The sequence below is a fragment of the Dipodomys spectabilis genome, unplaced genomic scaffold (assembly GCF_019054845.1).
Source record: "Dipodomys spectabilis isolate Male_0828 unplaced genomic scaffold, ASM1905484v1 ptg000082l, whole genome shotgun sequence".
Taxonomy (NCBI): Eukaryota; Metazoa; Chordata; class Mammalia; order Rodentia; family Heteromyidae; genus Dipodomys; species Dipodomys spectabilis.
Genome location: NW_024870759.1, coordinates 1046328 through 1059311, shown reverse-complemented (window position 1 = coordinate 1059311; position 12984 = coordinate 1046328). Strand labels below are relative to the sequence as shown.

The window sequence follows — 12984 nt, the reverse complement described above, 5'->3', positions numbered from 1 at the left end:
GCCATCTCCATGGCTGTGATTGACAGCCAATTATGATTAATAGTCATAATTATAAAGCCAAAAGTTGTTTTGATATTCAGTTTTGCTAATCACTTTGCTCAGTCTTACCCCTTTCTTCAAAATTAGTAATATCTCTTTTAGATTGTCCTACTAATTTTCACCAGTGGATGTAAACTTCATTTCTACTAAAACATTCTAAATTACTGAAATATCCTACTAAAATTAGGTAATCTAAATTTTGCCTGTTTATATCCGTAGACATTCCTGAATATGTTTGTTGACAGCAATCAGGATGCTCGAAGAAGGTCTGTGAATGAGGATGATAATCCTCCTTCTCCTATAGGAGGAGATATGATGGACTCCTTAATATCACAACTCCAGCCACCACCCCAGCAACAGGTAATGTCTCAATAAAATTCCAAACAGGGTTGGTTGATTTTTTTTTTTTAGTGTTTTTTTTTTTTATTGTGAAAATACTGTACAGAGGGGTTACAATTGCATGGGCAAGATAATGAGTACATTTCTTATCAGGGTTGGTTGATTTTTATAACTTCACAGATTGTATAGGTGTCAGGTCCATCATGAGCCCAAGATGCCCAGGAAATCCTTAAGAAAAAATATTGACAGGGATATGAGGAGGATGGGACATGATGGGAAGTGATAGTTTGGGGGAAAAACATTAACCTCAGACACATCACATTGGTGCTTAAAGTAATGTAATTCCAAGGATGGAAACATCTACAGGATCTGAAGAAGTCCTTGGTAAAATTTCCTTACTAAGGGCTGGGAAAGTGGCTCAGTGGTAGAGCGCTTGCCTTGCATGATAAGCAAAAACAAAAAAAGCTGGAAGTGGTGCTGTGGCTCAAATGGTAGAGCACTAGCCTTGAGCTGAAGAGCTAAGGGACAGCGCCCAGGCCCAGAGTTCAGGCCCCACGACCGGACCAAAAAAAAAAATTTCCTTACTAAGTATTTTATATAGAATGCACAGTTTTGTTGTTATTTTTTGTGTCGGCATTATTGAACTCAGGGCCTGGGTGCCCTTTCTTAGCTTTTTCACTCAGAGCTGACGCTTGACCCACACCTCTACGTCTGGCTTTTTGCTGGTTAGTAGAGAGATAAAAGTCAGACTTTTCTGCTGGAGCTGGCTTCAAACATTGGTTTTCAAATCTCTACCTCCTGAGTAGCTAGGATTACACGCAGGAGCCACTGCTGTCTGGTAACCTATGGAAAAGGAAGAATATACAGAGTCTTAAGAATATCGTAGTTTTGGTACCACAGCTTTAAATATTTAAAAAATTTACATTTTTGGATAAAACAAAGTAAAATGCATGGTTTTGTAATTTGTGATTTAGAATGAAATCTAAAATGGCTTAAGAAGAATAAGAAACAAGATAGACAATTTTGATAGAGTGTGTGTGTGTGTGTGTGTGTGTGTGTGTGTGTTGGTCTTGGGACTTGAACTGAGGGCCTGGGCACTGTCCCTGAGCTTTATTTGCCCAAGACTAGCGCTCTACCACTTGAGCCACAGCTCCACTTCTGGCTTTTTTGATCTCCAATTAAGGAGATAAGAGCCTCACAGATTTTCCTAGGCTAGTTTCAAATTTGATCTTCAGATCTCAGCCTTCCGAGTAGCTAGGATTACAGGTGTGAGCCCACCATTCCCCAGCTACAACTTTGGTTTTAAGAGGGGCAAAAGAAGCCAAATATGATGGGGCACACCTGTAATCCCAGCACTCTGGACGCTAAGACAGAAGGGTTACAAGTTCAGGGCTGGCTTGGGATAAATAGAGAAGATCTTGTCTCAAACAGATGAGGGACAAAAGATTTAAAACATTTCATAAAAGAAGATGTCCAGCCAAGCACTGGTGGCTCATGCAGATTAAAAAGTACTAGAGGTGCCGGGCTCTGGTGGCTCACGCCTGTAATCCTAGCTACTCAGGAGGCTGAGATCAAAGCCAGCTGGGGCAGGAAAGTCTGTGAGACTCTTATCTCCAATAAACCACTAGAAAACCGGCACTAGTGCTGTGGCTCAAGTGGTAGAGTGCTTGCCTTAAGCTGAAGAGCACAGGGACAGCACCCAAGCCCAGAGTTCAAGCCCCACAACCGACAAAAAAAAAAAGGTACTAGAGGTAAAGATCAAAGTGAATGAACATAGGTCAAATGGTTTTATAGTCTACCAAGTGTAAGATGCACCACTTTTGTTTTATATCCTGCTCCAAAAACCAAACAATAGCTGGGTATACCATGCCTGTAATCCTAGCTACTCAGGAGGCTGAGATTTGAGGATCAAGATTTGAAAGCCAGCCTGGGCAGGAAAGTCCAGGAGACTCTTATCTCCAACAAGAAAGAGCCAAAAGTGGCACTGTGGCTCAAGTGGTAGAGCATAAGCCTTCAGTACAAAGAGGCTCAGGGACTGTACCCAGGCGCTGAGGTTAAGCCTCAGCACTGGCAAAACAAAACGATTCAAGTTATTTAAATTAACATGCCAGGAATCGAAAGATTCACTGGTTTCAGAGATGTGAAAGTGTGTGAGTAAATGCCTTAGAATCAGTGAGATGGTAGCTAAACAATACAGATAATTCCTGAGATGTTAGATAAAATGAGCAAAGTATACCCTGAGGCATAGAAGCAATGATGTTGCAAAGTAAGGAATGAGGATGTTCTTAGTGTCTAAAAACTTTTTTTATTTTTTGCCAGTGGTGAGGCTTGAACTCTGGGTCTGGGCGCTGTCCCTCAGGTCTTCAGTGTAAGGTCTAGCACTCTACCACTTGACCTACAGTGCCACTTCTGGTTTTCTGGTGGTTAATTGGAGATAAGAGTCTCACGGACTTTCTTGATGAGCTCTCTTTGAACTGTGATCTTCAGATCTCAGCCTCCTGAGTAGCTAGGATTACAGGTGTGAGCCATCGGTGCCCAGCTTAAAGAACATTTTTGAGAATCAGAATTTTCAAGCACTTAGTATGTGCTTTTGAATTTTTTCATGTTTCACATTTCCTATTTGGTGACCAATGAAGTATGCAAATTAATATTGTAGCTATAACCAGGGAAAACCATACACTCACTGTGGCTGTCTATTTACCAACATTTAATTATCTTTTTTTTTTCTCAGCCATTTCCAAAGCAACCAGGAACATCAGGCGCTTATCCTCTTACTTCCCCTCCTACGTCTTATCATAGCACAGTCAATCAGTCTCCCTCTATGATGCACACACAGTCTCCAGGTAATGTTTTACTTATTCTCTTGTCCTATTCAGCTTTCATCTTCAGTGCACACTCCCTCACACTATGGCTCACACGCTCATTACGAAGCACTATGCAGCCTCCTGCTTCAGAGAGAATTCTCTTTCTAGCATATGGCTACATATGGAATGTGGGTTCATCAGTATACATTGTATACATGTGTGTTCATGTTACAACTCCTCCCCCTTGTATAACTAATATATCCTAATATAAATAATCCTATCTACTCAGGATGCTGAGATTTGAAGATCACAGTTCAAAGCCAGCTCATCAAGAAAGTCCGTGAGACTCTTATCTCCAATTAACCACCAAAATCTAGAAGTAGAGCTGTGGCTCACATGGTAAAGCACTAGTCTTAAGCAAGGAAAAGCTCAAGTACAGCCACCAGGCCCTAAATTCAAGTCGTAGGACCATCACAAGAAAAAATTTATCAGTTCAGCAACTGAAGAATGTATTATCATCATTGGAGGATATTCTAGCTTATTAGGAAAAAACATGCATAATAACCTTTTTCTTCTTTTTGTACAGTTCTGGGAAAGAAACCTGGGAACTTGAGCTGTGCTAGGCAAATCTTCTTTCACTGAACTATATTTACCCAGCCCAAACCCTGATTATTTTTTTAGTAACGAACCCAACAAACTCATTTATGTTTTCACATTGTAAAGCAAAATTTGAAGTATGTACTTTTTTATTTTGTAAAATACAAAAAAATCCTTTTAGATTGTATGTATAAGTGTCCGTGTGTGAAAGAAAGAGAGATTTATATGAGTCAGCAGAACCTAGTAGTCTACAGATGAGAAGTGTTAGGGATATCACTTGTCAGCTACTTATTTTGTTTGTAAAATGAGAATAATATAAAATCCTTTGCTTAGAGATAGGAGAATTCAATGAAATAAATCACATTAAGTGTTTAGTCTGGGGACCTGGCATATGTCCCATGGCACATGCGTCTTTGACCAGCCTTGTTGCCCAGATGGGTTTCCAGCATTAGTCAGGCTTCAGATGCTCTGTAGATCCCACCCCCAGGGCATGGCTCTCAGTCATTCAGATTGCTCTTACTATATAGTAGCAGAGTTTTCGAAAAAGAAAGAAATATCCTCATTTAAAAAATCTTTCAATTCTTGGGGCTGGGAAGGTGGCTCAGTGGTAGAGCGCTTGCCTTGCATGCCTGAGGCCCTGGGTTCGATTTCTCAGCACCATATAAGCAAAAAGAAAAAAGCCGGAAGTGGTGCTGTGGCTCAAGTGGTAGAGCGCTAGCCTTGAGCTGAAGAGCTGAGGGACAGCGCCCAGGCCCAGAGTTCAGGCCCCACGACCGGACCCAAAAAAAAAAAAAAATCTTTCAATTCTTATTGTTTGGAGATAGAATATGGTTTCTCCATTTAGATTGTGAAAGAGCTTTCATCTATAATGCCAGGAGTGATGAATGTTATAAAGAGATCATCCAGAGATTTGAAAGCCTATTTGGTAGGGCTTGACCATTTCTTTGGTGGAGATGTTTTGCCTTTCCTGTTGTCTCTGACACTGGTTAAGCCCAGACTTGAAGGACAGGTCATAGATAGATGACTAGGTATAAAGAAGGCACAGATAAAGAAGGTATTCCAGACAGAGCACATGGGGTATGTGGCGCCAGTGATCCCAGAGGATAGTAGACCTGGTCCTGTTAGAGATTTAAGGGCCGGTTAGAGATTTCAGCTTTTATTGTGGAGGTGAGCCATTGTTGGATTTTAATAGTGTCCCAGTGGGGCTTTATTGGCCTCACTATGGGATGCAAGCACAGCTAAGGAGGGTGTTCTCTTCACCTTTTTGATTGTATAGTCCTTAGAAATTTCTTTTTTGTTTTGTGCCAGTCCTGGCCTGAACTCAGGGCCTGGGAGGGTCCCTGAGCATTTTTGCTCAAGGCTAGCACTCTACCACCTGAGCCACAGCTCTACTTTCAGCTTTTTAGTGGTTAATTGGAGATAAGAGCCTGGTTTCAAACCATGATCCTCAGATGTCAAATTTCCTGAGTAGCTAAGATTATAGGCATGAGCCACCAGTGCTTAACAGTCGTCAGAGATTTCTAAGTTAAGACATGCAATTGGCTGTTTTTAAGGCCTGTGGTTCACAAGATGCTAAAGCATGTGTAAGTCCACATAACTGGGCCAGTTCAGCTACTAGGACCAGCTGGGGAATAGGAGGACACTCAGAGAAATGGAACTCCAAGAGAGTGATTCTCTGATGTGAATTGAGATTGTTGTTACATTGAAGAAGGGAGAACAACAATTTTGAAATGATTATAGTAGCAGACAGATATATAGTGCTTGCTATGAATACACCAAGCCTTATTCTCCATACTTCACTCATTTAAATCCTCACAGCAAACTTGTGGTGTAGGTTCTGCTATTAGCCCCATTTTATGGAGAAAAATTGAGGCATAAAAAGCTAAGTCACTTGTCGAGCCATACAGCTAAATAAGTACATATAACACTTAAAGGTTAAAAGTTGATCAACATACTTACTGGTGTAAGATATTAATCAGGTTATTACAGAACACAAAAATAGGAAATTATCCTACAAACTAGTGTAAAACATATAACCCACTATTATTGAAGATAGTAATGGAAATGTAGCAAGTGCTTTAATGTTGCATTCATTCATAGATATTGTAGTCAAGAGTTTCCTCTTTCATAATCTTAGAACTAGACCAATGGCTTTGAGTGACATCATTAAGTTAATGTCTTCTATTTTTTTAAAAAAATCTATTCTAGAGCTTGCCTTAAAATGCTAGGCCTATATTTTCTACCTATCCATTCAGCATTTCTACGTGTCTAGTAGCTCTCTGAAACTTGGCATGATTGATATTAAGCTCTGTAACCCCCCTCTCAGTCCTGCTGCTCCCACAGACACTCCAGTAATTGGAGTCCCTTCCTTCCTGCTACCTGGCTTCATGGCTGTTAGAGTTATGCTAGACTCCATTTTCTTTGTTACCTACATCCAGTCATTTATCAGACACTGTCAGCTATACCTTTTTACCCAGAATCTATCTAGCTTGTACTACCTCAGCCTTCAGTCTCCCTTGTCCAAGCCACTGGTCCTCTCTCACTTGAATAGTTGTAGTTACTTCTGACTGGTTTCTCTGGTTTGCCTGGAATATTGTATCCCCTAGATACCTTCAGCTGTGGCCAGCCAGAACTTTTTTTTTCTGCCTGGCTTGCATAGCCTTTTCTTACTTTATGAAAATATAAGCTCCATGAGTACAGGAATTTTCTTTTGTTAATTGCTTCATCCTCAATGTTTAGAAACGGGTAATCATGCCTACTTGTTGAATGAGTGAATAAGAATACAAAAATAAACTGGATTTTTTGTTTTGTCGGTTGTGGGGCTTGAACTCAGAGCCTTGGCGCTGTCCCTGAGCTCTTTCGCTCAAGGCTAGTGTTTTGCCACTTTGAGCACAGCACTACTATGTTTTTTTGGTGGTTAATTGGAGATAAAAGTTTCACTGGATTTTCCAGCCTGGGCTGGTTCTGAACCATGATCTTAAGATCTCAACCTCCTGAATAGCTAGGCTTGAGCCACCAGCACCCAGATATTTTTTTTTTTCCCTATTGGTCAATGTGCGAGATAGAATTGGGCCCATGGAGTTGAATGCTGTCTTTTTCACTAATGAAAGTTTTCCATTGTGCAGTTTATGGGAGCTTTACTACCGATTTCTGTAGTCTCTAGTGAGATTTTTAACTTGGGGTCCTTGGGCAGGACATAATAAGTGTCCTGCAAGATCATCTATAATTATTTTCCTTTATTAGGAAATCTGCATGCTGCCAGCTCCCCCAGTGGGGCTTTGAGAGCCCCATCACCAGCGTCATTTGTTCCAACTCCTCCCCCATCCTCGCATGGAATCTCAATAGGACCAGGGGCCAGTTTTGCTAGTCCACATGGTGAGTCCATACATGGAAGTTGCTATAGCTGAAGAGCTTGACATGAAAGTAATTTTTGTTCAATAAATGTATTAGATTGTTATGAAAATTATCACTTGTTTATTGAGAAATAGTGAAAGAAAAAAAATCTCGAATAGAAAGAAAATTATTTTCTCCTAATCGTACCACACAGGTTAATGACCAGATGGTCTGTCTACTTTAACTCTCTCTCCCTCTATTATATCCCTTTCCTGTCATCCTCACACTTCCCTTTGCTCTCTGCTTGCCCGCTCTCTCACAACTCCCTTGCTCTACTGCCTCTCTACGCCTTGGCTTGTCTGTACCCTAAGATAACATCCTCCAGGATGGGTCCACCTTACCACATGAATTATTTTGCAACTTGAAATTTTTTACTCAAATGTTCTGTTTTAAATACATTCAGATAGATAAAAGAATAAAGGTGGCAGTCAGTAAATTGTGTTCCTTTTCCTATTCACCTAATTCCTCTTTCCAGAGGCATGTGGTATTACATTAGTAATACATGATATTACTCTTGCAGAGCAAATGTATGTACCCCCCCATACACATAGCACTGTACTGTACACAGAGTTCACTTAATATATTATGAATAATGTTACAGCAGAATATGGTTTCCTCAACTGTTTATATCTATGATTTAATTTTTATTAATATTTGTGGGAATATTTGTCATTTAAAAACTGTACATCATCACAGTACATGGATTTCTAGTATTGCCTTGTATGGGCATACCATAATTTAACACTTGTCCTGTATTATACATTTAAAATGTTACCTTTGCTTTACAGTTATTGTGCCAGCCGGGCACCGGTGGTTCACACCTGTAATCCTAGCTACTCAGGAGAATGAGAGCTGAGGATCGCAGTTCAAAATCAGCCTGGGCAGAAAAGTTCCCGTGAGATTCTTATCCCTAAACTAGAAGTGGTGCTGTGGCTCAAGTGGTAGAGCTCTAGCTTTGAGCACAAAGAGGCTCAGGGACAGCGCCTAGGCCCTGAGTTTGAAGCTCCACAGCCAACAAGAAAAGATAAAAAATAAAAATTGTGCCATCTGCGCTCATATCCATGATCATTAGATAAGTCGCTAAAAGTAGAATTATAGTCTCAATGGGGTTTAAGAAATTCTGAAGCTTTTAAAACATATTGCAAATTGCTCACCTGAAAATCTGTACCAATTTCTTATAGCAGCACAGGGAAATGTCTGGTATCCTTCATCATTGCTTATGTTGGGGTGTTATAACTTCAAAAAAATCTTGTCTATCTTAATAGATGAAAATGGTATCATATTGTTTAATGTGTTTTTTTGATTAGTAGTGAAGTTGACTCTATTTAAATGTTCATTGATTTTAGTAATTCTTATTTGGTGTCTGACAGTTTGTATACTTTGTCTACTTTCTTGTGGTGCCCTTTTCTTATTAATTTGTTTGACTTATTTTTATAAGTAAGGACCATTTACTTTCTGATATATATAGTAGAAATATTCCCTCACTGTAATTCGGTGACAAAGGGCTATACATAATATGTCAAAAGGTATTTGCAGGCCGGGTGCTGGTGGCTCAAGCCTGTAATCCTAGCTACTCGGAGGCCGAGATCTGAGGATTGCAGTTCAAAGCCAGCCCTGGCAGGAACATCTGTGAGACTCTTATCTCAATTAACCACTAGAAAACTGGAAGTGGTGTTATGGCTCAAGTGGTAGAGCACTAGCCTTGAGCTGAAGAGCTCAGGGACAGTGCCCAGGCCCAGAGTTCAAGACCAAGACCCATGACTGACCAAGGGAAAAAAAAATATTGGCAGGATGAAATTTAAATATCAACTTGTTAATGAAGTTGCTGCTTTACAACTTAATTCTTGCTTCCATTTTTTTAGTCAATATAACTTTTATTAAATAAAGAAAATAAACTCTTTCCTCTTCTCACATGTCTCTCAGTAGAATGAAGCATAACTTATCAGAAGTAGTTGTAATATAATAGTTCACTGGACACTGGTGGCTCACACCTGTAGTTCTAACTACTCAGGAGGCTGAGATCTGAGGACCGTGGTTTGAAGCCAGCCCAGGCAGAAAATTCCATGAGACTCCTATCTCCAAAAACTACTCAAAAAAGCTGGAAGTGGCGCTGTGTGGCTCAAGTGGTAGAGCACTCGCCTTGAGCAAAAGAAGCTCAGGGACAGCACCGGGGCCTTGAGTTCAAGCCCAGGATTGGCAAAAATAACTAACTAAATAAATAATATTTCTACCTCTACCCCTAAAAGGAGCTTTGAGATTATTAAATATTCTCAGATGGATGATAGCATAAATTGTTACATATTAGATATGTGGAAGCTTGTCTAGATTTTATCCTTTGTTAGTCCTTTTATTTTCCTACTTCTTGTATCTAGTTACAAAGTACATCAATGACACAAAATAAAAATTGATGTCGTTTATATATTTACATATTATATAAAATTAATTTGTTTTTAATAAAAATATTTTTAAGTTTATATATTAAGATAATAATGTTGAGACATCAATCTTAAGTGAAATATCTTCTTGAAAGAAAAATATTAATCATCATTTAAGGATTTGAATGCTACCAAATAATTTTTGCTTATTAAAATGCAGATTTTTGAGGACTGTTGTTTACTTTTCTCAGGAACTCTTGACCCTAGTTCCCCATATACTATGGTGTCACCAAGTAGTCGAGCAGGGAACTGGCCAGGATCTCCTCAAGTGTCTGGCCCCTCACCAGCTACCCGTTTACCTGGAATGTCACCAGCCAACCCATCACTACATTCTCCAGTTACAGATGCTTCTCACTCTCCTCGAGCTGGAACAAGTGAGTATCATCAACATTTGCAGGGGCGGGGAAGGGAGATGCTGGTCCTGGAGCTTGAATTTGGGGCCTGGGTGCTGTCCCTGAGCTTTTGTCATCAAGGTTAGCGCTCTACCACTTGAGCCACCGCTCTACTTCTGGCTTTTTTGGTGATTTTTTGGAGGTAAAAGTTGCACAGACTTTTTTGCCTGGGCTGGCTTTGAACTGCGATCCTCAAATCCCAGGCTCCTGAGTAGCTGAGATTATAGGCATGGGCCTCTGGTGCCTGGCAGTCATCAACATTTTTATGTTCTTTTCTAGTATCACCAAGAAGTGGCCTATTTCATTCTATTCTCATATTTGAAAATTTTAACATTTCTTAAATAGGGTTTTCTAAAAACAAACTTTTATCCATTTGTCAAGTCACTACACAATAACTAATTTGCAAAGTGGAATGGACAAGAAGAAATGTGTCATTTCCTCCAGAAGTCTTATGGAGTCCCAGTCTTGCTGTCATAACTTGGTGTGTGTGTGTGCTGGTCCTGGGGCTTGATTTTAGGACATGCCATCCTTGAGCTTTTTTGCTCTTACCACTTGAGCCCCAGCTCCACTTCTAGCTTTTTGGTAGTTAATTGGAGATAATAATCTCATGGACTATCCTGCCAGGCTGGCTTTGAACCTTGATCCTCAACTCTTAGCCTCCTGAATAGTTAGGATTATAGGCATGAGCCCTGCTTATGACTTTTAGCTGTCACATTAATAAGAAATACCTTAATTAACTGACAAAGTTATGCAAATTAACACCAGAGAAGAACTGTTTGAATGTATTTGTTAGGTTTTTTTTGCATGTTCAGTGTGTAAAACAAGAATCAAACATTGGCTCACAGTTCTGCAGTTTGGTAGACCCTACTTGAGCGCATGAATATGTCTAGTTTGTTACTAGGTTGACCAGGGACTGGCTGGCCTAGGTAGCCTCCACTGGCATGGCTTCCTGCTGTTTGTGGTCTCATGGTTGAATATGACCTTGTTCACATGGTGGCTGGACCAGGTTCCCAGGAGTTAGAAGCCTATTGCAAGTAGCCCAGTGTCACTTCCCCATTTGACCAGAAGCAAATCAGGCCAGCCAGATTCCAGATAGGGAAATGGGCCTCATGCCTTGAAGGAATTCCTGCAGAGTTACATTGCAAAAGGGCCTGGCTACAGAAAAGAGAGTAATTATGGCTGTTCTTGCTAATAAGGAATTCATGTATTGTTGTAATTAATACAGTATAGACTGATTTAGAATAGCAGTGATTTAGGATGAAAACAAAAGAGTAAACAATGAGATAGTATGTATTGAAACCGTACGTTTTTCTTCCCCAAAGGTTCCCAAACAATGCCAACAAACATGCCTCCACCTCGTAAACTACCTCAGCGCTCTTGGGCAGCATCCATACCTACCATCCTCACTCACAGTGCCTTGAACATTTTACTACTGCCCTCTCCAACACCAGGCCTCGTTCCTGGCCTGGCAGGTAGTTACCTTTGTTCTCCACTTGAGAGGTTTCTTGGATCCGTCATCATGAGAAGACACCTTCAAAGAATTATTCAACAGGAAACGGTATGGGTACTTAGCAACCTTCTAAGTGGCAGTGGTCAAAAGCAGAACACTGAGTTTGATTGTAGCTCATGTCCTACCTTCTTAAGCAGCTTTTCATCCTGCCTTAGCATTAAAATGGAACCTCACTATTTTTCCCCATTCTTGTTAGCATACTTCTGCATTTTGTAGTTTCTGTGCTGTGATTTCTATGTCTTATAGCTAACATGGACCCAGAAATGTGTCTCATTTTATGGGACTGGAATCATAAGATCTGACCTTGCAGAGAATACTTTGCTCTTTGCTTTCTAGTGCACGCTGGTGGGCAGGTCAACTTTGTAGCTGAATTTCCATTGCAATAAAATTGTTGATGATTAAAATGATCCTTCTAAAATACATGAACAACTGATTTTATTTAGAACTCTTATGTTCAACTGCTTACAAATAATTTAAAAAAAAAAAAAAGAAGAAAAGGGACTAGGAAGGTGGCTCAGTGGTAGAGCGCTTGTCTTGCATACCTGAGGTCCTGGGTTCGATTCCTCAGCACCACATAAGCAGAAAAAAAAAAGCCGGAAGTGGCATTGTGGCTCAAGTGCTAGAGCACTAGCCTAGCTGAAGAGCTGAGGGACAGCGCCTAGGCCCAGAGTTCAGGCCCACGACCGGACACCCCCCCCCCCCCCCCGCAAGAAAAAAAAAGAAGAAAAATACATCTACCACTCTAGTGGTGATAGTCTTAGGAGATAGTTAATCATTGAAAGTACCCAGTTCCAGAGTCTGGCTGCCTATGTTTGTCCCAGCCCATACTTCCCAATAATCTATGTGCTTGGGCAAATTTCTGCACCTTCCTTTTTTTTTTTTTTGGTCGGTCCTGGGGCTTAAACTCTGGGCCTGGGTGCTGTCCCTCAGCTCTTCAGCTCAAGGCAAGCGCTCTACCACTTGAGCTACAGTGCCACTGCCGGGTTTCTGGTGGCTTATTGGAGATAAGAATCTCACAGACTTTCCTAACGAACTTTACAACTTTGGGGGGGGGGGGAGGCGGGTAGGATTGGGGGGAGGGCGGGGGGAGGGTGGGAAGGGATGGGAAGGGGAAACAAAGGAGGAGGCTACAATGCTTGATAAGAAATGTACTCATTATCTTGCCCATGTAATTGTAACCCCTCTGTACAGTATTTTCACAATAAAAAATAAAATAAATAAAAATAAATAAATAAAAATTAAAATTTTTAAAAAAAGAGAGTCTCATGGACTTTCCTGCCCGGGCTGGCTTTGAACCACGATTCTCAGATCTCAGCCTCCTGAGTAGCTAGGATTATAGGAGTGAGCCACCGGCGCCTGGCTCTGTACCTTTTTGATTATAGTAGTAATAATATTTTGATATAGTAGTAATAATATCTACCCAACTGATAACAATTGTGGGAATTTGAAATATTTTATGTAAAGTCTTTACCATA

At 40.5% G+C, this 12984-nt stretch overlaps 1 protein-coding gene across 3 annotated transcripts in view; it reads left to right on the top strand.

The window, feature by feature from the left end:
- Med14 (mediator complex subunit 14) overlaps positions 1-12984 on the top strand; it is a 96687-nt gene that overhangs the window by 74619 nt on the left and 9084 nt on the right. For 2 of the 3 annotated variants that reach the window (XM_042683607.1, XM_042683606.1), the window contains 5 exons: positions 259-399; positions 3110-3221; positions 7023-7154; positions 9799-9981; positions 11322-11557. In XM_042683607.1, coding sequence (XP_042539541.1) covers positions 259-399; positions 3110-3221; positions 7023-7154; positions 9799-9981; positions 11322-11557 — 804 coding nt within the window. The remainder of the gene's footprint in view (positions 1-258; positions 400-3109; positions 3222-7022; positions 7155-9798; positions 9982-11321; positions 11558-12984) is intronic. The other variant, XM_042683608.1, reaches the window with a different exon arrangement.